At 43.3% G+C, this 26,507-nt stretch overlaps 1 protein-coding gene across 3 annotated transcripts in view; it reads left to right on the top strand.

The window, feature by feature from the left end:
* Positions 1 to 26,507, top strand: part of ZFYVE16 (zinc finger FYVE-type containing 16) — a 173,703-nt gene that overhangs the window by 56,117 nt on the left and 91,079 nt on the right. For all 3 annotated transcript variants that reach the window (XM_033926351.1, XM_033926269.1, XM_033926441.1), the window contains one exon: positions 14,557 to 14,696. In XM_033926351.1, coding sequence (XP_033782242.1) covers positions 14,557 to 14,696 — 140 coding nt within the window. The remainder of the gene's footprint in view (positions 1 to 14,556; positions 14,697 to 26,507) is intronic.

Genomic DNA, 26,507 nt, shown 5'->3' with positions numbered 1-26,507 from the left:
ACAAGGATCCATGGAGGAGTTAAGTTCACATTTGGTACCGGTCTGACTGGAAGCCCGAAGATCTCCAATTTGGATCACTGCTGACAGCAATTGAAGCAGAAAGACTCCATTCAGTCAAGCTGCAGAAAAAGCTGACACAGGCAGTCAATGCACAGTGAGTACAGTCCATTATTCCCTAAGGGGACAATTGGAGGTGGGGGGGAAGTGTGTCTGAAAATTTGAATTGTAAAGGTTTCTGAGGTCAAAAATAGGATCCCCACCTCCAAAACCCCTTTACCTGAATTTTTGGAACTTCAGGAGAGCCCGCACGGGCTGGTTTTGATGCGAATTCACTGGCAGCTGCCATCAAGGATTTTAAACATTTTTTTCTTAAGCCTCCATCTGCCTCAAAACCTCTTGATTTGACTCAAAATCGACTGTGCTGGATGATTGGCCGAGAAGCATACATGTACTCGGCTGGAGCTTCAAGCTTAGCCTCTTCTGAGTCCTCTAGGGCTGGGGATCCGTAGGGGGTCCAGGTGACTGGAAAGAAATCCCTACCGGAGACCTCAAATAGTGATTACATGAAAAGCATGAAATCCTGCAAGGATCTGTGGGGCGTCCTGTTCAGGGGTTTACCCCAGACCTTTTGAATCTCCTGTGGAAAGCTTATTTGACAGGTCCGGAATGTTCTGTGCTGCCTGTGGGCATGACAGCATTGAACCGGGGAAAGATTCTTCTCTAGAAGAACTCAGCAGCTGTTTTCTCAGCCGAAAGTGGATTCCATGGTGGCTCCAGTAACAAAGTGTACCTCCCTCCCTAGTGAGGGAGATGTGATGTTAAAGGATGCACAGGACCATAAGGTAGACATGGTGCTTAGGAGGCAATTTGAAGTGCTAGCTTTGGGAATCAAAGCTGCAGCGGCAGCCTCATTTGTGGCATGTGCCTGCCCCATCAGATTGCGGTTGCAGTCCTGTGGTGGAGGAGGATGCATGTCCCCAACTAAAATTGGAAGAGGACACATGTCCCCAACTAAAATATGTGGTAGATGCTCTCTGACATCAGAGTCCTGAGCAAGGTGTCGGCATACACTGTTGCCGCCAGCAGGATACTGTGGATCAGACAATGAGCGGACGATTTGGCCTCAAAGGACACCTTAAGCAGATAGCCTTTTAAAGAGCAGATGCTATTTGGAAAGGCATTGGCAAACCTCATGGCTAGTGTGGCGGATTGCTTTCCTAAGTCTCGGCCGGACAGCAGACCTCACCGATCCACCAGGGGAGGCAGAAGCAATTTTTATTCCTCAAGATGTTCCCATCTACGTGAAAAGGGATGGAGGAGTAATAGACCCTGATCGATTTTCAGAGGGTTGTGTTTGTGAGGAGCTAGCTGAAATAAAGGAAGCGATGGGACCGGATGGTGTACATCCGAGGGTACTGAAGGAACTTAGGGAAGTTCTGGTAGCTCTGCTGACTGACCTTTTAATGCATCTCTAGAGGCGGGAGTGGTACCGGAGGACTGGAGAAGGGCGGATGTGGTCCCTATCCACAAAAGTGGAAGTCAGGAAGAAATAGGGATTACAGGCCGGTAAGTCTGACTTCTGTGGTAAGCAAATTAATGGAAACGCTTTTAAAACAGAGAATGGTGAAGTTTCTGGAATCCTGTAGATTACAGGACTGGAGGCAACATGGATTCACTGGAGGTAAGTCTTGTCAGACAAATCTGATCAATTTCTTTGACTGGGTGACCAGAGAATTGGATAGAGGATGTGCGCTAGATGTGGTGTATTTAGATTTTAGTAAAGTCTTTGACAGTGTTCCACACAGACGTGTGATAAGTAAACTGAGTGCCCTTGGGACAGGCTGGGTCAGGAACAGGTTGAGTGGAAGGCGACAGAGAGTAGTGATCAATGGAGATCGCTCTGAGGAAAGGGATGTTACCAGTGGTGTGCCTCAAGGTTCTGTTCTTGGGCCTGTTCTTTTTAACATTTTTATAAATGATATTTCTGAAGGATTGTCGGGTAAGATATGCCTCTCTGCGGATGATACAAAAATCTGCAAAAAGACTAGACACGCCAGATGGTGTGAATTACATGAAGAAAGACCTGGCAAAGCTTGAAAAATGGTCTGAAATTTGGCAGCTAAAATTTAATGCTAAGAAATGCAAGGTCATGCATTTGGGTGGCAAAAACCTGAGGGAGCGGTACAGTTTAGGGGGTGAAGAACTTTTGTGCACGACAGAAGAGCGGGTCTTAGGTGTGATTGTATGTGATGATCTTAAGGTTGCCAAGTAGGTTGAAAAGGTGACGGCGAAAGCTAGAAGGATGCTAGGTTGCATAGGGAGAGGTATTGCCAGTAGGAAAAAGGAGATATTGATGCCTCTGCATAAAACTCTGGTGAGACCTCATTTAGAATATTGTGTACAATTCTGGAGGCCACACCTTCAAAAAGATATAAAAAGGATGGAGTTGGTCTAGAGGAAGGCTAATAAAATGGTGTGTGGTCTTTGTGATAAGGCATATGGGGACATACTTAAAGACCGCAATCTGTATACTTTGGAGGAAAGGCGGGAGAGGGGAGATATGATAGCGACGTTTAAATACCTACGTAATATAAATGTGCATGAGTCAAGTCTCTTTCATTTCAAAGGAAACTGCAATGAGAGGACATAGGATGAAGTGATAAGCTCTGGAGTGATAGGATGAGGTGATAGGCTCCGGAGTAATCTGAGGAAATACTTTTTTACGGAAAGGGTGGTAGATGCGTGGAATAGTCTCCTGGAAGAGATGGTGGAAACAGAGACTGTGTCTGAACTCAAGAGGGCCTGGGATAGGCACGTAGGATCTCTCAGAGAGAGAAAGAGATAATGGTAACTGTGGATGGGCCGTTTGGCCTTTATCTGCCATCATGTTTCTATGTTTCTAATACTATGCAGACACCATCAACCCTTGGGGTGTTGCGTCAGCCCTGCCTCCAAGAAGACACAATGATGCCAAGGTGAGAGCCACGCTACCTCACATTGGTGGGAGACTGCATTCTGGAGGGCATGGGAGCAAATTTCCTTTGACCACTGGGTTATTGATCTTTTTCAGGAGGGCCACAAGATCGAGTTCTATCACCCTCCTCCAGATCTGTTTATGGATTCTCTAGAAGCTTTTACACCACTTGAAATTATGATCAGCAGTATAACAAATTTTTAAATAAACTTGGAAAACTTTGGAAAATAATAAAAAATAAAAATAAACCAAATAGTGGAAACCAATTTTGGACCTGAAGTCTATGAATGTGTCCTTTAAAAGCACTGCTCTTCCACATGGAGACAGACTAGTCGGTAATTGCGGCAGTGGCACCGGGCGAATTCCTATCCTCACTAGATCTAATGGAGATGTACCTGAGGTTCCATGTCCTGCAAAGGCATTTCCAGTTTGCAGCTCTACCCTTTGGATTAGCAACAGCTCCATGCACCTTCACCAAGGTGATGGTGGTGGTAGCAGCTCACCTCCACAGGATGAGAATTCAGTTGCACTGTTACTTGGACGATTGGCTGGTCAGAGCCCCCTCAAAGGTGGAGGGAGAGCAGGCGGTGCAGTAAGTTGTAGATCTCCAGGATCTGAGCTGGATAGTCAAGTTCAAGAAGAATCATCTAGAGCTAACTCAGTGCTTGGACTATTTGGGAGTCTGCTTTGACATGGCACAGAGCCATGTCTTTCTTCCTGATTCAGGCAAACAGAAGCACAGGAAGCAGATTTCTGATTTCCTAGCGATGCAAAACCCCACTTCCTGGCATTACTTTCAAGTCCTGGGCTCAATGGCAGCCACCCTAGAAGTGGGCATTAAGGTCGTCGGAGAAAGATCTGGAAAGCAGGGCAGTCAGAGTATTTTTGGACAATGCCACCAAGGTAACATATGTGTACAGACAAGGAGGCACCAAGAGTGCTCTTTTACATCTGGAGGCTCAAATGTTGTTCAGGTGGGTGAAAGCACAACTTCAGGTGCTCTCCACAGCCCATGTGGAGAATGTGCAGGTCAACTTTCTCAGCAGGCACACATTAGACCTGGGAGAATGATAATTTTCTCAAAGAGGGTTCAGTCATTGTGCAACGCTGGGGTACTCAAGCAATGGACTTGATGGTTTTAGCTGCTTTATAAGTTCCCACTGTGGCCCATGGTAGGCTGGGTCATTTGCAGAATTGTGACCTGTGATCCTAGTAGCTCCAGATTAGCCTCACCGGCCATGGTATGTAGATCTAGTACAACTCCATCGGGACAAATATATCAAGCTGTCGGTTCATAAGTGGATTGGACCCTGACTGAGTTCATACTCAGTCAGGGTCCAATCCACATGGAGAACCCAGATCATTTTGGTCTTACGACATGGCTATTGAGCAGGATATTTGGAGATAGTCATTTCTACTCTGAGCTAAAAAGCCTTCAAAGGTTGCAACCTCTGCTAAGCCCTGTTAGGCTTTTCAGCTCTGGTGCGCCAAAGATGTGGAGCCTTTCAAGGCTTCAATTCTGGTTATTCTTGACATTCTAGAGGCTTGAACTAGAGAAAGGCCTAGCAGTGGCCGCTCATGCTTTTGAGCCCGAGTGGGAAAGGTTTCACTGGCATCTAATCCAAATGTGACCAGATTTTTTATTTTTGAAGGGGGCACTCAAATTGCAGCTTCCATTACACTAGCCTTTTCTGATGTGGAATCTTAACATCATCCTGAAGGGACTTCATAAGCCTCCATACGAGACCGTTCAAGAGGCATCCCTGTTGTCTATCTTGTGAAGCCCTGCTGGTAGTGAAACTACCAATGGCATAGCTTTCAGCTTCACAGATGCGCACAAGCCCCAGTGGCATGACAAGCCCATGTACCATGACTGGAGAAGACAGTTGGAAATACATGTAATCATATATGAATAAGTTTGTTGAGTTCTTTAGTTCCATATGTGTTTGTGTTAGTTGCACAAAGCAGGGTGGTTTGTTGGTACACCTATGTTTATTAGTTCATGCTAACTATTGGGTTTTTTTTTTCATGAGTTACAGAGCAGAACAGAAATGTACTTTGTTTATGTTTGTTTATTTGAAGCTTCTATACCGCTACTAATGATTGCCCCTCCTGCTTTCTTGTGTTATAGTGGATATCAGTTGTTTTGGTACAAACTGAAGAGGGCACTGTACTCCACTGGTAAAGGAGGAAGAGCTGAAAGATATGCTTGACATCCTTCTGCAACAGTTCAGGACCAGAGGACATTCACCTACAGTACAGTTTCCTATGTGTATTAACAGAAAGAAGATTATCCAGGTAAGAGCGTAATCTTTTATTTAAGCTGCTCCTATTTTTGTGCATATAGTCCCAACCCTCACACTAGAATACAGCGCAGAAAACTATTGCACCACTTTTTTGTCACCACCCATAATTCTGGTTATCTTGTACAGTGCGATCTGGATTTTTGGCAAGGAAGTAAAGTCACAGAACCAACAAACTGATCCAAACTAAGTATACAGTTTTATATGAAAAAATGAATGTGATATTTTCAACTGGAAAAAGAGGTTCCCATTTTTTTCCAGCTCATTTTGATATAATTAAGGAGTGAACTAGGACTGGTATATATATATATATTTTTTTAATTATTCAAGATTAGGCAAATTTAAGTTGTCTATCTTATGTGCTGATGTTCCATTACTCAACTTAACTTTGATTCTGCCACATTCCTCTGGGCAAGAAATATCTTTAAAGGGCCAATAAAAATATCAACATAAATATTCTAAGCTCAAAAATAAGGCTGGAGGGGTGCTACATATGTTACTATGTGTTATAGCTGGAGTTCAAATCACTTACACGGTCACATTTCTCGTGTTTCATAAATATGTTATTGGGCTTATTTCACTTTCTTTTCACAAATTTTTTGGGGGGATTATGGTTCCACCCCGGGTGTCAAAACAAATGAAAGTCCAGGAAGCTAAAAGTGGCTGCACATAGAACGGTTTATTTTTCCTGAGTTTTTGTCTGTTTCATGTACACACACAAGCACCTCTTCTACTAGGTAGAAAAAATATTTTCTCCGTAGACAAGCAGGAGAACATAAACACACTTAGCTGTTGACATCGCTCGATAGAGCCAACACACCCGAAGCTCTCTTCCAGTGTAATAGAGTTTGAAAATAAAAAGGAAGGCTAATGCTGCACTGCATTTTTCTGTCAGAGATACTACTTCTTGGGTTTTGGCTAGGTTTGGCCACCGTGGGAACGGGCTACTGGGCTTGATGGACCATTGGTCTGACCCAGTAAGGCTATTCTTATGTTAGATGATTTTATTTTTATTTTTTCTTTTAATGTGCGGTTTCAAGCGGTCACAGCCCTCCTCAGTTCCCATCTGGGAAACACTAGTAATTTATTGTTTTGGCGCTGAGAGAGGACTTACTAAGTGGAAGAAAACTTCACTGGTGAGTATATTACTACTGGGAAATTACATTTGAATGTGGGAAAAAGTAGATGGGGTTAACTAGGTAATTCCAGTATCTTATTTTAGTTTCTCTGCTTCTTTAGCAAAGGCAATTTAGTTTAACATATAAAGAAGGGGCATTTTCAATAAGATGTCTAAATCAAAAATGTCCAAAAATCCAGTGCCAAACGTGGTTATTTTCAAACCAGAAAAACATCTGTCTTTTCGGTTTGAAAATTGCCCTATTTTAGACCTTTTTATGCATGGTGCCTTTTTCTTTAAGGGCCATTTTCAAACAAGAAAAAGTCCAAGGGAAAAATGCACACAAACTTCTTACTAGACTGGTCATACACATCTCAGCAGAGCAGTGGAGCAGCCTCGGAGACACTGCAGTGGACTTTCTTTATCTTTATTGGAAGCTTCTATACCTCTACTAATGAATTGGGAGTCAATTCGGAACGGTTTTCAAAGATAGAAGGCCGCAAAGCAGCCTGTCTAGATTGCTGCCGACGCTTCCGGATTGTTATAAGATATTTATTTCAGTCTCATGGTTCAGATGGGAGGGAGAGATGGGGGGGAAGTGCTGCTGCCTGCGCCTAGGGCTTATTTTCAGGGGGTAGGGCTTATTTTCGGGGAAACACAGTATTTTAGGAACCAATAAGAGTGAGCCATTTTAGATCTGATCCTTTGTGGGAGAAAAGGTAGGCCCAAGCAGTGGCGTAGCGAGGGTTCTCGGCCCTCCTCCTGGCCGCATGTGCCCCTTTTCCTGTACCTTTTTGACTTCCTCGGTGTGAGCCGCATCTCCAACTTGCTGCTCGCACCAGCCTCAGCTCTCCCTCTAGAAACATAGAACATAGAAACATAGAAGATGACGGCAGAAAAGGGCTACAGCCCATCAAGTCTGCCCACTCTGCTTAACCACCCCCTGTCTATGCCCTAATGACCCAATTTCCTTATCTTGACCCTCGTAGGGATCCCACATGGGTATCCCATTTATTCTTAAAGTCTGGCACACTGTCTGCCTTGATCACCTGCACTGGAAGCTTGTTCCAATGATCAACCACTCTCTCTGTGAAGAAATACTTTCTGGTGTCGCCATGAAATTTTCCGCCCCTGAGTTTGAGCGGGTGCCCTCTTGTGGCCGAGGGTCCCTTGAGAAAGAAAATATCATCTTCCACTTCGACACATCCCATGAGGTACTTAAATGTTTCGATCATGTCTCCCCTCTTCCTACGTTCCTCAAGAGTGTAGAGCTGCAATTTGTTCAGTCTCTCTTCGTACGAGAGACCCTTGAGCCCCGAGATCATTCTGGTGGCCGTCCGTTGAACCGATTCAATTCTGGGCACATCTTTACTGTAATGTGGCCTCCAGAATTGCACACAGTACTCCAGATGAGGTCTCACCATGGCCCTGTACAACGGCATTATGACTTCAGGCTTTCGGCTGACGAAACTTCTATTGATACAACCCAATATCTGCCTTGCCTTAGATGAAGCCTTCTCCACTTGATTGGCAGTTTTCATGTCTGCACTGATGATTACTCCTAAATCTCGTTCTGCTGAAGTCCTAGTTAAAGTTTCTCCGTTCAAGAAGTACGTCCTGCATGGATTTCCGCTTTCGAGGTGCATGATCTTACATTTCTTAGCATTGAAGCCTAGCTGCCAGGTTGAGGACCAACTTTCCAATGTAAGCAGGTCCTGCGCCATATAATTCTGTAAACTGCATTCACTTACTATATTACATAGTTTGGCGTCATCGGCGAATAGTGTTATTTTACCTTGAAGCCCTTGAGTCAGATCCCCTATGAATATGTTGAAAAGGAGTGGACCCAGGACCGAGCCCTGCGGCACTCCACTGGTCACCTCCGATGTTTTAGAGAGGGTACCATTAACCACCACCCTCTGAAGTCTGCCACTCAGCCAATCATTGACCCATGCAGTTAGTGTCTCTCCTAATCCCATCGATTCCATTTTGCTTAGCAGCCTGCGGTGTGGGACACTGTCAAAAGCTTTCCTGAAGTCCAGGTACACGACGTCCAAAGACTCTCCCAAGTCCAACTTTCTTGTTACCCAGTCAAAGAAGCTGATGAGATTGGATTGGCAGGACCTACCCTTGGTGAATCCATGCCGACTGGGATCCCGAAGATTCCCTTCATTCAAGATCGTGTCCAATTTGCTTTTAATTAGTGTTTCCATGAGTTTGCACACTATTGATGTGAGACTCACCGGTCTATAATTCGCAGCCTCTGCCCTGCAACCCTTTTTATGCAGAGGAACGACATTAGCTAATTTCCAGTCCAGGGGAACTTTCCCCTTACTTAGGGAGAGATTGAATAGCTCAGCCAACGGTTTCGCCAGGACATCACTCAATTCTCTGAGCATTCTTGGGTGCAAATTGTCTGGTCCCATGGCTTTGTTCACCTTGAGTCTTGCCAGTTCACTGTAAACTTCACCTGGTGTGAACTCAAAATTCTGAAACGGGTCTTCTGTGCTTTGTGTTGCCTTCAACTGGGGACCGTGTCCCGGTGCCTCACAGGTGAAGACTGAGCAGAAGTATTCATTCAGTAGTTCGGCTTTATCGGAATCTGCTTCCACGTAACTTCCGCCCGGTCTTCTAAGGCATACTATCCCGCCTGTGTTCCTTTTTCTGTCACTAATATACCTGAAGAAGGATTTGTCCCCCTTTTTAATGTTTTTTGCCAGAATTTCTTCCACTCGAAGTTTTGCCTCCCTAACTGCCATTTTGACCGCTGTAGACCTGGTCCTATATTCTACTTTTGCCTCTCTTTTCTCCGTGCGCTTGTAGGAGAGAAATGCTTTTTTCTTCTCCTTAATGAGGTGCGAGATCTCCGCGGTGAACCATTGGGGTTTATTGTTTCTTTGTCGTTTATTTACTGATTTTATGAAGCAGCTAGTTGCTTCATGTATGGTTGATTTCAGTGTTAACCACTTAGCTTCTACATCATCGGTCTCCGCTTGGTCCTGCAGTGTCTGATGGACGAAATCTCCCATGCGTGCGAAGTCTGTGCCCTGGAAATTGAGTACCTTTGTTTTCGTGTTTGATCTAGGGAAGCCTTTCCTAAGGTTGAACCATACTATATTGTGGTCGCTGGAGGCTAGCGTATCTCCTACTGAGACCTCTGAAACGCTTTCCCCGTTGGTGAGTACCAGGTCGAGGATCGCCTGGGCCCTAGTGGGCTCCGTTACCATTTGTTTGAGACGTGCTCCCTTTATGGAGGTTAAGAGCCTCCTGCTACCGCTGGTTGTCGCTGAAAATGAGTTCCAGTCTGCATCAGGCATATTGAAGTCCCCTAGCAGTACAGCTTCTCCTCGTAGAGTGATATTCTCTATGTCTTTAATTAATTCTGCGTCCATGTCTTCCAGTTGTCTTGGGGGTCTGTAAACCACACCTAGATACAGGCATTTTTCTCTGCCTCTTGCTAGGTTTACCCAGAGGGACTCCCCGGTGTACTTGACATCTGTGATCCTGGTGGTTTTGATGTCCTCTTTAATGTATAGAGCTACCCCCCCTCCTAACCTGCCCTCTCTGTCCTGACGAAGTAGATTGTAGCCCGGTATAGCCATATCCCACCCATGTGAGTCCGTGAACCAAGTTTCAGATATTGCCACCACATCTAGGTCGGCATTCCTTATTTCAGCCTCCAATTCTAGAATTTTGTTACCTAAACTGTGTGCATTGACATACATGGCCCTCCATATCTTGTGTTTGCTAAGTCCCTGTGAGGCGTAACCTACCCGAGTCGGTGTGACTCCCAAAGAACTGTTTGCAATGTGGGTACTTACCTTGGACTTGGAAGCGGAGTTTCAACTCACCTCATCAGGATAATTCCTTTCTGCACTAATATGTGAATGGGTACCCTCCCCCGACTTACCTAGTTTAAAGCCCTGTGAAGCAGGCGGGCTAGTCGGTGTCCGAAGACGTTCTCTAATGCAGTGGCCTCAAACTCAAACCCTTTGCAGGGCCACATTTTGGATTTGTAGGTACTTGGAGGGCTTCAGAAAAAAATAATGTCTTATTAAAGAAATGACAATTTTGCATGAGGTAAAACTCTATATAGTTTATAAATCTTTCCTTTTGGCTAAGTCTTAATAATAATATTGTCATTTATAGCTAAAGAGCTATATGATCTAGAAACTGTTTTATTTTACTTTTGTGATTATGATAAACATACTGAGGGCCTCAAAATTGTACCTGGCGGGCCGCATGTGGCCCCCGGGCCACGGGTTTGAGACCACTGCTCTAATGTCACTTCATGGTCCTGCAGTCAGGAAGTGACGTCGGAGGGAGAGCCGATGCCGGCTCAAGCAGCAGGTTGGAGATGCTGCTTGTGCTGATGAAGAACTAGAAGTATGGGGGGGTGAAAAGGGAAGGTACATGCATGGTGGGAGGGGGGCATCCCCACCAAGATGGCACCTGGGGTAATCCACCTCCTCCCCCCCTTTCTATGCCACTGTTCCCAAGGGGGATGGGAGGTCAAAGGGTTGTTCTCGGGAGGAAAGGGTTTCTGATTCTTGAGCTGGGGAAAAAAGAGGAGGGAGTTTCTCAGGGGATTGGGGCAAAAACCTCAAAAAAACAAGTTATTTGATCCTGCTGAATATCAGTTGGGACCCACATAAGCTCTGGCAGCCAGCCCCAGCAAAATTAGCCCCACATTTTCAGTGCTGGTGCCTGCATGTACCCTGGCATAGAATATCCAGGGCTAATTTAGCTAACCGCTACCAGCTGAATATACTACTAATAATCATTTCTATAGCATTACTAAAGATGTACTCAGTTCTATACACTAAACAGTAAGAGGTAGTCTCTGCTTGACAGAGCTTACAATCTAATCAAGACAGACAAACAGGACAAATAAGGGATTAATTATGATGGGAATGATAAAATAGACATGAGTACTAAGTGAATAGGAGACAGGGGTGTGTGGCACAGTGGTTAGAGCTACAGCCTTTGAACCCTCAGCACCCTGAAGCTGTGGGTTCAAATCTCATGCTACTCCTTGTGATCCTGGGCAAGTTACTTAATCCCCCCCCCCCCCATTACCTCAGGTACGTTGGATAGATTGTGAGTACATGAGTGCTTGAGTACCTAAATGTACACCACTTAGGTTATAAGTGGTATATAAATATTAAAAATAAATAAATAATAAACCTCAAAAAAGGTAGGCGTTTAGCCTAGATATGAATACAGCCAGAGATGGAGCTTGATATACCATACCATGTGTCTTATATCACTCAATTCTCTACAAGGAATCTATGTGGTTTACAATAAGAATTGAATCTAGCTTTTCAGGTTACATTTTTAAGTCAGATCTTGGGGTGAGGTGGTGGTGAGGGAAGAGGTGGTGGTGGTGGTGAGGGAAGAGGTGAAAGATAGGAGGCTGGCTATAGAAAATGATAGACATCTTGATTTAGTATATTCCAGGCATACAGTGCAGCAAGATAAGAGGAACGGAGTCTAGAGTTGGCAGTGGAATAGAATGGTACAGATAAGAGAGATTACCCAATGAATGGAGTTCTCAGGGAGGAACATAGGGAGAGAAAAGAGTGGCGAGATATTGAAGAGCTGCAGAGTGAATACACTTGTAAGTCAATAAGAGGAGTTTGAACTATATGCAGGGGGATGGTGTCTAGCCCATTCAATTCAAGCCTTGCTTCAAGCTATCTATTTGCAAAGTCAGGAAAATGAAATTGATTGCTAGACCTACACAAGTGGCTTGCAAGTACTATTCAGCATTTTTCAATACTGGGGATTCCTTACAGTAGATTTCTTTGCTTTGAAATAAATGCAAAAAGTGCCTACTTATGCTCTATTTATTTGAGTACAAAATGACTATCCCACAATGTTTTCACAATCGCATGAATCAATGGGGTTTCACTATGCTTTTCTTCAATTCCCTCTAATCTCCAGTTTTACAAAAAATCCTCAAATTCAAGGTCAAACTAATTCTCATTGCATCCCTTGATCCAAACAGCTGTGGTTTCCACTACTGCTCCGTCTCACGTCCTCTTGTCCAGTATTGCTTGGAAATAACCTCACTTTTTCTCACAGCACAGAAATCTTATACATCCCAGTCTGAACAGCATGTCCTTAATGGCTTGGAAATTAAAAAGACAGATAAACTGCCATCTTCTCTGAAGATGTAAAAGAGATTCTCTTGGGTCTATTTCAGCTAGTAACAGTTCCTTGTGGGTGGTTTTCCAGATGCTGTTTTGCAATTTGGGCTAAAGCCTAGGGTCCAAACTCAACAGATTTTTCTCTTTCCCCACATAATCTCCTGTTTTCTTAATCTCTCAAACTCAGATTTACAGACGACTTCAGTATATCTTCGTCTTGCAATAAACCAGGTACTTAATCTCTCAAACTCAAGTTTACAGATTTCAGTATATCTTCGTCTTGCAATAAATCATTCCAATAAACCAGGTAGTTTCTCCTTTTCTGCCCATATTCTTCAAATATCTCCTGGCAAGGAATGTAAACTCAGTTTTCAGCTTTTATCCTTCTACCTGGATAATACTTTGATAAGAAAAGGTAAGAGAGACAGATATTTTAAGAGAAATGACGAGTTTGTGGGGTAGGGCTGCTTCTATTGCTTTTCTTTCCATCAAGAATATTTCCCAGACTGACATAGCTTTTTTTTTTCCTTCAAAATGGAGTAAATGAGTTCACTATCGGGTGTTTCCACAATGCTCAGGAAACTACTGGAAATCTATTAGATTACTCTTAAATCTCTCACTAGGGTTAAATTGGTTTGGGAAAGGGCAGGAATAAATATTTATTTATTCATTCAATTTTCTATACCATTCTCCCAAGGGAGCTCAGAATGGTTTATATGAATTTATTCAGGTACTTGAGCATTTTTCCCTGTCTGTCCCGGCAGGCTCACAATCTAGCTAATGTATCTGGGGCAATGGGAGGATTAAGTGACTTGTCCAGGGTCACAAGGAGCGGCGTAGATTTGAACCCACAACTTCAGGGTGCTGAGGCTGTAGCTTTAACCACTGCACCACACTCTCCCCACATCCCCCATATGGAGTGTCTGTAAGTACAACTCTTATTTCAGTGCGGTTAGGTTGATCTTTGCAAAAAGCAAATTTTATCATGTTTCCCCACTTCTGTCAAAACTTCACTAACTTCCAGTAATTTCTAGGGTTCACTTTAAATATGCCTGCCTGACGTTCAAGAACTTGCATGGCATTCTTCCTCCTCTAATTTCACTATCTTGGAATTCTGCGAGACCTGATACTACCAGATCCATCCAAAAACTTAAACTATCTTTCCCCTCATTAAAAGGTGTTATCTATGCTGGAAAATTAGGAAAATCTCTTTTCTTCAAAATCACTGAGCTTTGGAATAACCTTCCTGCCTTGCTGTGGAATCAGGGCTCCTTCCAATTATTCCGAAAGCATCTGAAGACTTGGCTATTCTCAAAAATATAAATCTCGCTACCCTCTTTATAATCACTAATTCTTATTATGTTTTTCCTTCCTTATATTAAAGTTCCTGTAAACCGTGCCGAGCTCTAACTTTAGAGAGAGGATGCGGTATATAAACTTGAGGTTTAGTTTAGTGTGCAAATCATCTACTCAAAACTGGTGCCGCCAGGTAATTTGCAGTACACCTACACAGCCTAAATATTTTTGTGCAGTGCCTGCCAAATATTTGAAATATTAATTTGCATATATGTTTAACCAAGATAATATTGATCTAAGCATATGCCTCCCGAGTTTGGCAGAATTGAGGCCTATAAGTTAGCAAATGTCTGAGTAAGATTCTGACTTAAAACTATTAACAAGGGGAAGAGAACAGATATTTTGAAAGAGTGGTACATAATTAAAAGTTTAGTCACTTAAGTTCAAAATGTAGTTTGAGGACTTGTACCTGGAGTTCACTACTTTTCAAAAGATTGATTCTTGATTATAAAATAGAGAACATAGAAACATGATGGCAGATAAAGCCCAAATTGCCCATCCGCAGACTGGATGTATAGTATCATGATACATTGTGAAGTCTTGGAAATTGTTCTTGATTTGAACAAGACATATTTGAACCATGCTGGAATCTTTTTTTAAAAAAAAAAGTCTACAGTAATATTAACTTGTTTACTTTCTTCCAATCTTCCTTAGGCACATATGCAAAAGAACAGAAGAGGGTGTGGTTTGCTGATGGCATTTTGCCAAATGGTGAAGTTGCAGATACGACAAAATTGTCATCAGGAAGCAAAAGATCCTCACCAGTGAGCCCTGTCGACTCAGAATGTCAAATGGTATGGACATGGTGTGCGGTGGGGTGGGAAAAGGAGATTGAGCATCTGATTCCACTCTACCTTTCGTTTTCACTAGCATTATCAACTGTGCTAATATTAAAACTGAACTCTGGTGATGTTGGCATTAGACATAGCTCTGTAATCAAAAGCATTTATGCAGGTAGTGGCAGCACTGACCACATAAGTGTGTGTTTTGGGGGGTTTATTGGGGGGGTTTATATTTTTAATTCAGGCCATTTAGATAAGTTTTGGCACACAAATTATGTCCAAAATTATTATCAATCAAAAGGGGGCAAGATATAAGGCATTCAAGGGGCTTGATTGAGTCACATTATGCTTTTACCTAACTGCAATAGTTCGTAAGATGTTATTCGAAGGTAGGATGTAACATGCACTCTTTGATCTTTATGCAAGTTCTTGAAACATTTTATGAAGGGTTTTAAAACTCTACACTCATAGATAGTATATGTGAGCTAAGGAACCAGCTTTCAGGAAAAAGCCCTTTTCAGTCAGGAATATGCAATATTTTTTATTAGTAACAGAAAAAATGAGCAATAAATGAATGGTGTAATAACAGCAATAATGAACCATAAGTATTTGAAAAAAGATTTATCAATAAGAGATGCTTATCTCACTTAGCGAAGTGATTATTAAGGTGTGGTAAAGTCAAGCTTTTATTGTACCTTAATTTCCCATGGGAGTGACTAATCTGCGATATCTCAGTATCATGGTTTAGTCATGGCCGCTTTACAAAAATAATATTGCTTGCGATCAGTCTAGTAAGCAACATTATTTTTCCATCCCAGCACCGTCGGATCACAAAGTCATGGGCCAATGCTCCTAGGCCACTTCTTAAATGAGTTGGGCCGAAGAGTAACTGGGGAGTTGTGAAAAGAACGAGGTTATTGGAGGTGGAATCTGATTTGGGGGCTTAGCAAAAAAAAAAAAAAAAAAGAGGGAAGGGGCTTTGGGGAGGGGGCTTTGGTGGGGAGGGGGGAAGTATTTCAGCCCAACAGCATTGGGCTGCTGCTTTGGTGGCACAATGCTCCTGGGACAGAAAAATGTGGCTTATGGTGTTCACTTCAAACCGTGTTATTTAATTTACCTAGTAATGAGCTGTTTTGCATGCTTTTATTTCATTACTATGTATCCCGCATTACCTCATACTAACCTGCATCATGGTAATTTAATGCATGCTATTTGTCATTTAACACATTTTAAGGCAGGGATCTCAAAGTCCCTCCTTGAGGGCCGCAATCCAGTTGGGTTTTCAGGATTTCCCCAATGAATATGCATTGAAAGCAGTGCATGCACATAGATCTCATGCATATTCATTGGGGAAATCCTGAAAACCCGACTGGATTACGGCCCTCAAGGAGGGACTTTGAGACCCCTGCTTTAAGGGGTAAACAAATATGCATTAAGGTCATAATTTATCTTAACTGCCCTCTTTAAAAGTTATTTGCATGTTATTGCATCAGTTTGACAGATCAACTTCTTGTCTTATAATAAGGACTATTCAGAGTATGCAATGATATTTACTTCCGTACTTTCACATATATTGTTTTTGGTATCTTGGCTTATGCCAAAAATAATGCATATCTCAAAGTAGAGAATGACATGGTGGCTGTTATGCGTGGCAAGCCGCAGGTAACCCGCCAAAACGGTGAGGCTACGGGGACAAGGCCATTCTGCAGTTAAGGGAGGAAACGCGTGCGGTCACCTATCGCGCTTTCTCCCTACTGCCGCCGCTAATTTGAAACAGCTCCCTTTCTCCCTCCCCCCTTACCTTCGTGGCCATGAGTCTAAATTGCCTTCTTACAGCAGCCGGAGCATTGAAGCTGTGTGTGGCTGCTGTAAAGGTCATCTCTGACGCAACCGGAAGTTGCAGCAGAGACGACTGTTACGGCAGTCATATGCAACTACAATGCTCCGGCTGCTGTAAGAAGGCAGTTTAGACATCGCTGGCCACAGGTAAAGGGCAGGGAGGTTTGTCGGACCGGGCCTGTTGTCCGGGGTGGGGGGGGGGTGAAAGCGCCACAAAGGTAAGGGGCAGGGAGGAGGAAATGTGGGGTGGAGAGGAAAAGACGCTGAAGGGAAATGGATAAAACAGAGTGGGGAGAAGGACACTGAAAGCACATGGTGAAGACAGAGGGGGGTGGGAGAAGGATGCTGAAAGGACATGGGGAAGACAGGGGGGGAGAAGGATTCTGAAAGTACATGAAAAGACAGAGTGGGGAGAAGAATGCTGAAAGCACATGGGGAAAACAGAGGGGGATAAGGACACTGAAAGCACATGGGGAAGACAGAGGGGGGTGGGAGAAGGATGCTGAAAGGACATGGGGAAGACAGGGGGGGAGAAGGATAATGAAAGTACATGAAAAAGAGTGGGGAGAAGAATGCTGAAAGCACATGGGGAAGACAGAGGGGGAGAAGGACACTGAAAGCACATGGGGAAGACAGGGGTGGGGAGAAGGACACTGAAAGGACATGGGGAAGACAGAGGGGGGAGAAGGACGCTGAAAGGACATGGGGGAGAAGGATGCTGAAAGGACATGGGGAAGACGTGGAGGAGAAGGACGCTGAAAGCAAATGGGGAAGATGGGGAGAAGGATGCTGAAAGGACATGGAGTAGACAGAGGGGGAGAAGGACACTGAAAGCACATGGGAAAGACAGAGAGGGGGAGAAGGATACTGAAAGCACGTGGGGAAGACAGAGTGGGGAGGATGCTGAAAGGACATGGGGAAGAGAGAGTGGGGAGAAGATGCTGGCAGGGAAGAAGACAGAGATGCCAGACTATGGGGGGAGCGGAGGAAAGAAGATGGGTGCCAGACCAATTTAGAAGGGGGAAGAAAGGGAAAGGCACAGTAACAGAGCAAATGGAAGACGCAGAGAGATGACAGACAGTGGATGGAAGGAATTGAATGAGAAGATGAGGAAAGCAGAAACAAGACAACAAAGGTAGAAAAAAAATTCTATTTCTTTTTATTTTTTTTTTCTTCAGGATAAAGTAGTATATTAGTTGTGTTTATAAAAATTTATAAACAAAGCCCTGCCAGCTGAACATCTTTCTCCAGTTCAGTAGCCAGAACTTTGATTTATAAGGAAGGAATAAGCTAAATATTGCAGTACTGAGGCTTGTATGGATGTTGTGGGGATGGTAACGGGGTGGTGAATGGGATGGCAGTGACGGTGATAGGGTAGTGAATGGGATGGCGGTGACGGTGATGAGACGGTGAAGGGAACGGTGGGCCGGGGATGGTGCAGTGATGGGGACAGATTTTTTCCCCGTGTCATTCTCTATCTCAAAGCATAAGAGATCCTTGGACTGTCAAATATCAGATCTTCAATAAAGCACTCAAACTCCCGATTGTAAACAGGGCAGTCTGTCTTTGTGGAGTCCATATGTCTGCTTGGTAAGAAAAGTCTGCGCTAAACAAAGCAGCTAATATAAACTCACAATCATTAAGTGAGATAAGTGTCTCTCAGTTCTGGGTATTCTTGATTTATCAATCATATGTAATAAGAGTTCATTTCTTTTATTATACCCTTTGTTTATTGGAATCTCACAATTTTGTAGGATTACTTTATAATATCGGGACTTTTTTTGTACTAATAGACCAGTCAAATGGAATTTTTCCATCAAGTGATCTCTGAACCTGCTTCTTCCTGGCAGCAGTTCTTCTCAATACAGTATTCTACTGGGCGTAGCAGCTCCTGTGGAGATATTTTCAAATTAAAGAGGGGAAAAAGAGATCTGCTGTGGAACAGTGTGTTGGGAGCATGACTGATTCTGTATTGGCTTGCAGTGTTCTCGGGCCCTCTTTGATCGTCATTCCTCGCTGATGGACCATTGTTTTGGCATTTGCATAGTACCTTAAATCGGAGAGCTGCAATGAGTCCCTGCTACAGAAAGCCTACAATCTAGGTGGGTATCTGAGGCTAACAGGATCTGAAATTGCTGGCCATATGTCACAAAAAGTGTCAAAACAAGAGTTGAACTCAGGTCTCCTAATTCCCAGTTCATGATTCAAACCATTAGGCCACACCAGATCTCTATGGGTGCCATTTTGAAATCTGTGAAACTTTTAGAACTAAGTTTTCGCCATCCTGGTTTGCACTTTGTGAGAGATAAAGTGAGAGAAGGCCACTTTTTATAGGCATCCATTATGGAGATCTCCTTAGGATGTGAGGAGTTCTTCTGTAAAGAAGAAACCTTCATTGAGCCTTCTCTCTCTCTCTTGCACTCATAAGCTTGGGACAGACTTGGAAGTATTTCACTCTGTCAAACCCAGGTATTATGATTATTCCAGGGCACTGGATCATATAGGTTGAATCCTCATCAAGGGGGTTGAAGAATTCAGGGTGTTCCTCCCACACACTGTATTTTTTAAGGGAGAGGGGGGGAATACTGCAAATTTCACAGGAATTCTGTAACTGGATTATTTTGCTTGAAGTGTAGTATCAAGGTATTCAACGGAGAAGAACATAGAGAGTCTCTGGCCCTCAACAAGACAGAAGATTCCAGGACTTTTTCTGGATTATCTGCAGCTGCTTGTCTGAAACATAAAGTGATGGAATGTCCCATGAAGTCAATCAAAAGAATTGCCTGTGTCAAACCTGTAAAGAACCAGTAAACATTCCAAGAGGGAAGGAACACTTGATCCTTAGATCCTTGAGAGGTCCTAGAAGATCTGCATATAAATACTGTTCCCCAGTATCCCACAAAGTTCTGATGGCTTTTGGTGCAACTTGCCTTTGGAAGGGCTGGACTTTGAGGGGGAGGGGGGGGACTCCTCTTTGAATTCCTTTAAGACTGCCACAGCAGATTATGGGGTTTGTGACAGACGTCAAAGACCCCCTTACTGATCACAGAGATGAAAACCAGCAAGGAATTATGGACTGATCTAGCCATAGAGGGCTTCATGAAGAGAGGTTGGGCTTATCCTCTATAATAAAACCCTAAGCGCGCATGCGCACTTACAACGCCATGTTCCCTGACAGCGTGATGTGTGCCTCTGTGCTGAATTCGATTTCAGGCTCATGGGGCGGCTTGCGGTGCATGCAGTGATTTAAGCAGCGGTGGCGGTTTGACTCTTGCGCTGCCGCTGCTGGGACGCCTCTTCTCACCCCCGGACCAGCAAACGCAGCAGCCGCGGTGCATTTGCTAGGCCGGCCCACTTCGATAATGCAAGGTGAGCCGGCCTAGCAAAAGTCCAGAGGCTGCCCGGGCTAGTGGATGCTGGACAGGGGGAGCAGGGAAAGGAGAAGGCCTGCTGCTGGACAGAGGGGAGGTAAAAGGAAGGGAGAAGGCCTACTGCTGGACAGGGGGGAGGTAAAACAAAGGGAGAAGGCCTACTGCTGGACAAGAGGGAGCAGGGAAGAGGTGCTGCTGGACATGGGGGAGGTAAAACAAAGGGAGAAGGACTGTTGCTGGACAGGGGGAGCAGGGAAAGGGTGCTGCTGGATACGGGGGAGATAAAAGGAAAGGAGAAGGGCTACTGCTTGACAGGGGGAGCAGGCAACGGGTGGTGGTGGACAGCTGAGGAAAGAGAGAGACAGAAAAACAGACAGCGGCCAAGGAGAAAAAGAGACAGAAAGAAAGAAAGACAGACACACACATCTATTCTAGCACCCGTTAATGTAATGGGCTTATAGACTACCGGTAATTATAGATAAAAGGTTTCCTGCTCAAAGCCATTAGCAAGCTAGCAAGACAATGTTCTGCTACTTTTCCTTCTCTCCACTGTATAACTAGCAAACAAAACAAAACTGCAGGGAAATGTACAGGGCATAGGAATTTTAATCAGGCAAAAAGTTGTGGAACAAAAAATACATAAAAATATCTAAATTGCTGGTCCAAATATTCATGTGGACTGGACCCGACACGGTCCGTGTTTCGAAGAAACACTTCTTCCTCAGGGGTCCCAGTTGTTGGTACGCAGAATATGAAAAAAAACAGATTGGATAAAAACAAAATCTTAAAAGAACGGGTGTGAAATTATCCTGTATAAAGCGCTGCACTGCAAAACACGAAGAGCGAGATGGTTTTTAACTATTCACTGTATACTGTCCTGTTTTATTTGAAGGGTGCTTAATGAAACTTATAGCGTTAGAGAGAGGAAGTAGAGATGTGGGTCAAAGACTTGTGTGGAATATACAATTGCAGAAATTCTTCACAAGCTCACCACTTCTGAAGAGGTTGTGGGTGCTTTGAAGAGTGCTACTGAAGAAAAAAAAGAGGTGGCACTGAAGAGGGCTTATGCTGTACTCCAGTAGATATTCAGTGTTGGGCCCAGATTTACTAAGGTCACGGATCGTATCCGATCTGTGAACGATCTGATCCGTGGCCGGGGGCTGTTTCACAAATCGCCCTCATGCAAATGAGGGCAATCAGAATCACGCCCCCAACCAACCGCCCAGATCGCTCTACATCGATCCCGACGCATGTGCAGACCATTACTTTTTTCTTTTTTTTTTCTTCACAAGCCCATGATTTTAACCCATTTTAAACCTGCGGGTTAAAACCATGAGCTTGCACTGCAGGGAAGGACAGGAGATCGGGGCTGAGAGCAGGGCGGCAGAAGGCAGGGCAGTCAGAAAGGACTTGAGCAAATGGTCCTCAGCAGTCGCTTATTTTTGGATCGGTCAGGCCAGTCGGTGTCCCTCATTTTTTTTAGTGAATCGCTGCCTGCCTACATACATTTGAATGCCTTTCCCCCTCATTTGCATGCGCGGATCGGAGGATGATTAGGACAGAGGTTAGTGAATCAGGTCAGAGGAAAATTGGATTGCAAAGGGATCGCTAAGTGGTTAGAACTTGATCGGTGAATCTAGCCCTTTGTTTCCAAGCTCTAGATTAAGTGAACTCAGATTGTCTAGGAGACATTGAGAAATTAGAGGTGGCTCTCACTTATCTAGTCCTGTCTGTCTGTGTGTGTGTGTGTCTCTCTCTCTTGTGTGGGTATAGTAACTGCATTTTTGTCTCCTCCAAAGCTATGGCATGTGGAATGGCAGCCAAGAAGGGACTGTGACAGAAGAGTTGCTCTAACAGTGCATCAAGAACTCTAGTTTCTTTGAAAGGGTTGTTAAGAAACTAGAGTTCTCGATGCACTGTTAGAGCAACTCTTCTGTCACAGTCCCTTTCAAAGGGTTGTTAAGAGTTGACTGAAGTGAAAACCTCTGCATATGATAGGCAGTCTTCTTTTGGTTTTCTAGCAGGGAATATAGGAGGAGGAAATAGTTTGGATCTTATAAGGGTCCTACTGTAAGTTTCATGTGTGTCCCAGGATGCAATTCTCAAGGGAGTTTTCAAGGAGATTAGGAGGGCAAGTGGGAAACTTTTATAGCTTCTTCCCAAGTCGAATTTGTTAAGTCATCACCCGAAAAGCCATCTAACAGAGTTATCACATCTTCCCAGGAGCTTCTTTACATGCTTAGAAATCCTCAGGGTGGAGGAATATGCCACATGTATGTTTCAACTCACAAGAATATTTTCCAACTTTCTAATCACCATAGTCCAAGATTTTAAACCCATTCTGAATATGAAGAAACTGAACAAGTATCTGCAAATCAAGCACTTCAGATTAGAATATCTCAGACTAATCAGACTAAGGCTTCTTTACTTCCTGAATCTGGATGATGCCTACCTGTACATTTTAGCAGCCCATTGTTACCAGAAGTATCTTGGATTCAAGTTAACAGTTTTATTATTGCAACGTTCTGCCTTTTGGTTCCAGCCTTTGCCTTCAGAGCATGTACAAAAATTGTGGTATTCCTGGTATGTAAACTTGGGTGCAGTTTTCATGTTTCTCTATATGGACAGCATCCCATGATTCAGTCACAAAAAGTCATTGTCTTACTGAAAGAACTCTTAATAACTTGGGCAAGAATTTACTGGACCCTTCCTAGAATATAATTTTAATTTAGAAGTAAGATTCTATGCTAGTTTGAAACTACCAGATGACAACTTTTTTGCAATTTGGAAGTGCCCTATGAGAATCTTGAAAATTATATTCTCAATAACTGGGTGTCCTGTGGACCAGGTTTCACATGAATACTTTACGGCATTGGCTAAAGTATAAATGGACCGCTCCTACATTAGACCTTGGTTTTAGCTATTTCTGAATTTTGAGATCAGGGAATCTATTCAGACTGACTCATCAATCAGGCTTCCAAAACCTATCTAGAAGACCCTACAATTAGTCTTTTTTTAAGATGGCCCCAATGAATATATATGAGACAACTGAAATCTTAGTATATGCAAATTTATCTCATGCATATTTAGTGTGGATATTCTGAAAAGCAGATTAGCTTGGGGTCCCTAAGGCAGTATTGAGAAGCCCTGATCTAGACAGACAGAGATCCAAGTATTCCACGATAGGTTGAAATCACCTCAAATGGGAACTCATAGGGGTGGGAAGCCACTTTTTACAATGATTTGCCCTGTGACAAATTTCATGGAGATTATTGTTTATTAGCCTTGACAATCTTTTGAACAGATCCATCAGTGACAATTTTTGCCCAAATAAAAGTGTGATGCAAGAAATTCTAGTATGATCCAGGAATTATCCAGACTTTTGGTATTTTAGACCAATGAGGGTCCCTGAGATAATTATATAAAAAATGATCAGCCCCAGGTGTCAGATACACTAGATACGCCACTGCTCAGGAGTCTCTTGTAAGGAACTTCGTATTTCAAATTGTTGAAAAAGTGTTTTCAGTTTTAGACTCTGTAAGTGTATGCTTCTCTTCATAAGCCTATTCGACTCGCTCATGCTGTACATTTTCTAAAGTAACAGTAGAATGCAGATCTAGTATTCTTTGAGGGGGGAAGGGAAGAAGGGCCCTGTCTCATGAGCTTATCTCGGTTGGAATTTACAGTACATATGGTACCATGATCCTTCATTAGCAACTGTCTAGGTTATTCTCTCCTTTTTTTTTTTTTTCATCCTCTCTCCTCAGCCCAGCTATTGCAATGGTACTTTTTATCTAAGGGCCACAGACTGTAGCTCCTTCTGGCCATGAGGTATCTCCACAGATTGATAAGTGAAACGTTCTCCCCTCCCCTAACACCTCAATTACATCCTCTGTCCAGGTTCTTTGAACCAGGAACAGAGTGCCCTCGGGATGGATCCCAAAGTGATGGGCTATGTTACTGGTTGAGTGGAAGGCGACAGAGGGTAGTGATCAATGGAGATGGCTTTGAGGAAAGGGATGTTACCAGTGGTGTGCTTCAAGTTTCTGTTCTTGGGCCTGTTCTTTTTAACATTTTTATAAACGATATTGCTGAAGGGATGTTGGTAAGATTTTCCCCTTTGCGGATGATACGAAAATCTGTAAAAAGAGTATGCCAGATGGTGTGAATAACATGAAGAAAGACCTGGCGAAGCTTGAAGAATGGTCTGAAATTTGGCAGCTAAGATTTAATGCTAAGAAATGCAAGGTCATGCATTTGGATTGCAAAAATCTGAGGGAATGGTACTGATTATGGAGTGAAGAGCATATGTGCATGATGGAAGAGCAGGACTTGGGTGTGATTATATGTGATGATCTTAAGGTGGCCAAACAGGTTGAAAAGGTAGGAAAAAGGGAGGTATTGAGGCCCCTGTATAAGACTTTGATGAGACCTCAATTAGACCTCATTTAATAATAATAATAATAATAACTTTATTCTTATATACCGCCAGCAATCTTGCGACTTCTAGGCGGTTTACAATAAGAGAAACTGTAAATACAATAAAGGGAAACTGTACATATGACGAATTAAAGAGTATAGCAGTGTACATCTGATAACATTAATAATGTTAACGACAGTTTGTGTGCTGCAAGGCCGGGAGGTGCCTAGCTATTTATACAGAAATAGAAATGATCCGTAGATTGAATGTTCATAATTAGTGATTAGCGGTTAGGGTTACCAGTTTACAAGTTCAGGTATGTGATTATGTTACGAGGGGGGCTGATGTTCCGGTTCGTTACCTAGGTATTTCAAGAATAGGTAAGTTTTTAGGTGTTTCCTGAATTCTTCATAGTTGTTTGTGTACGCAATTAGTTTTTCTAGGTCTTTACCCCATATGGCTGCTTGATACGATAGCAGTTGTTGATGGTGTCTCTTGTATTTGCACCTTCTAGCCGGTGGGGAGACAAATTTCATGTGTGTTTTTCTTTCATGTCTGTTGGTTGGGAATGAGAAGAGGTCTGTAATGTATTTTGGGGCTAGACCATTTAATACTTTGAAGCAGAGACATCCTAGCTTGAACTTCGTGCGTGCCTCCATCGGCAGCCAGTGTAGGAGTCGGTAGGAAGGGGTTATGTGATCGGACTTCTTCAGCCCGAAAATCATCCTGACTGCTGCGTTTTGTATCAGTTGTAGTCTTTGCATTTGCTTCTGGGGGATTGTCAGATGGGTGATGTTGCAATAATCCAGGTGGTTTAATATTAGTGATTGTACTAGAATTCTGAAAGCTGAGGTGTGGAAGTACGCCTTAATGGACCTAAGTTTCCAGAGGGTGAAAAACCCTTTTTTGACTAGGGAGTCTATGTGGTCTTTCATGGTTAGACTTTGGTCTAGTATTACTCCTAGAATCTTCATCGTTTGTTGAATGGGGTAGTTCAGATTGTTAATGTGTAATGATATTGTCGTGTTATGTGCATGTGGCGAGGCTATGAAGAATTTAGTTTTATCTGGATTGAGCTTCAGTTTGAAATCTGTGGTCCATTGTTCCATCATGTTTAGCGCTTCAGTTGCTGTGGGGGTGATTTCGGAGGGAGACACAGTAAACGGGATTATGATTGTGAAGTCGTCTGCATAGCTGAATACTTTTATGCCTCGCTGGGTTAGCTGCGTGCCTAGTGATGCTATATAGACGTTGAAGAGTAGTGGGGATAGTGGGGACCCCTGTGGCACACCTGATGGGTTTCTCCATGTTTTAGAGAGATTGCAATTGAAGCGAAGTCGCACCTTCAAAAAGATATAAAAAGGATGGAGTCGGTCCAGAGGAAGGCTACTAAAATGGTATGTGGTCTTCATCATAAGGCGTATGAGGACAGACTTAAAGATCTCAATCTGTATACTTTGGAAGAAAGGCAGGAGAGGGGAGATATGATAGAGACGTTTAAATACCTACGTAATGTAAATGCACACGAGTCAAGTCTCTTTAATTTGAAAGAAAACTCTGCAATGAGGGGGCATAGGATAAAGTTAAGAGGTGAAGCTAATCTAAGGAAATACTTTTTTACAGAAGGGGTGGTAGAAGCATGGAACTGTCTCCCAGAAGATTTGGTGGAGATAGAGACTGTGTCTGAATTCAAAAGGGCCTGGGATAGGCAGGTAGAATCTTGGAGAGAGGAAGAGATAATGGTTACTGTGGATGGGAAGATTAGATGGGCCATTTGGCCTTTATCTGCCATGTTTCTTTGTAAGATTTGAAGGGTTTGAAAGGTTCACTACAAATGCGCCTGCCTAACCTTCAAATCTCTACACGGCATCCTGCCTCCCCTTTTTCCACTATCTTGGAACTCCTCTAATCCCAACACCACCAGATCCACTCAAAAATTCAAGCTATCCTTCCCCTCTTTAAAAGGCATATCCCATGCAGGAAAATTAGGGACTTCCTCTTCTTCAGGATCACCGAACTCTGGAACAGCTTTACTACCCCGCTTCGGAGCCTGACCTCCTCCAACTCTTCCGGAAACATTTGAAAACTTGGCTTTTCTCTAAAATGTAATGACTCCTCCCTCTTCGATATACTAAGTCCCTCTAAACTTCTCTTAACTAAGTCCTTTTACTTTTCATTGTAGTTCCTTTCTTT

Source organism: Geotrypetes seraphini, chromosome 1 (assembly GCF_902459505.1).
Source record: "Geotrypetes seraphini chromosome 1, aGeoSer1.1, whole genome shotgun sequence".
In the NCBI taxonomy this organism is placed as follows: Eukaryota; Metazoa; Chordata; class Amphibia; order Gymnophiona; family Dermophiidae; genus Geotrypetes; species Geotrypetes seraphini.
Note: the sequence above shows the minus strand (reverse complement) of the source record. Positions and strands in the feature narration are given on the sequence as shown.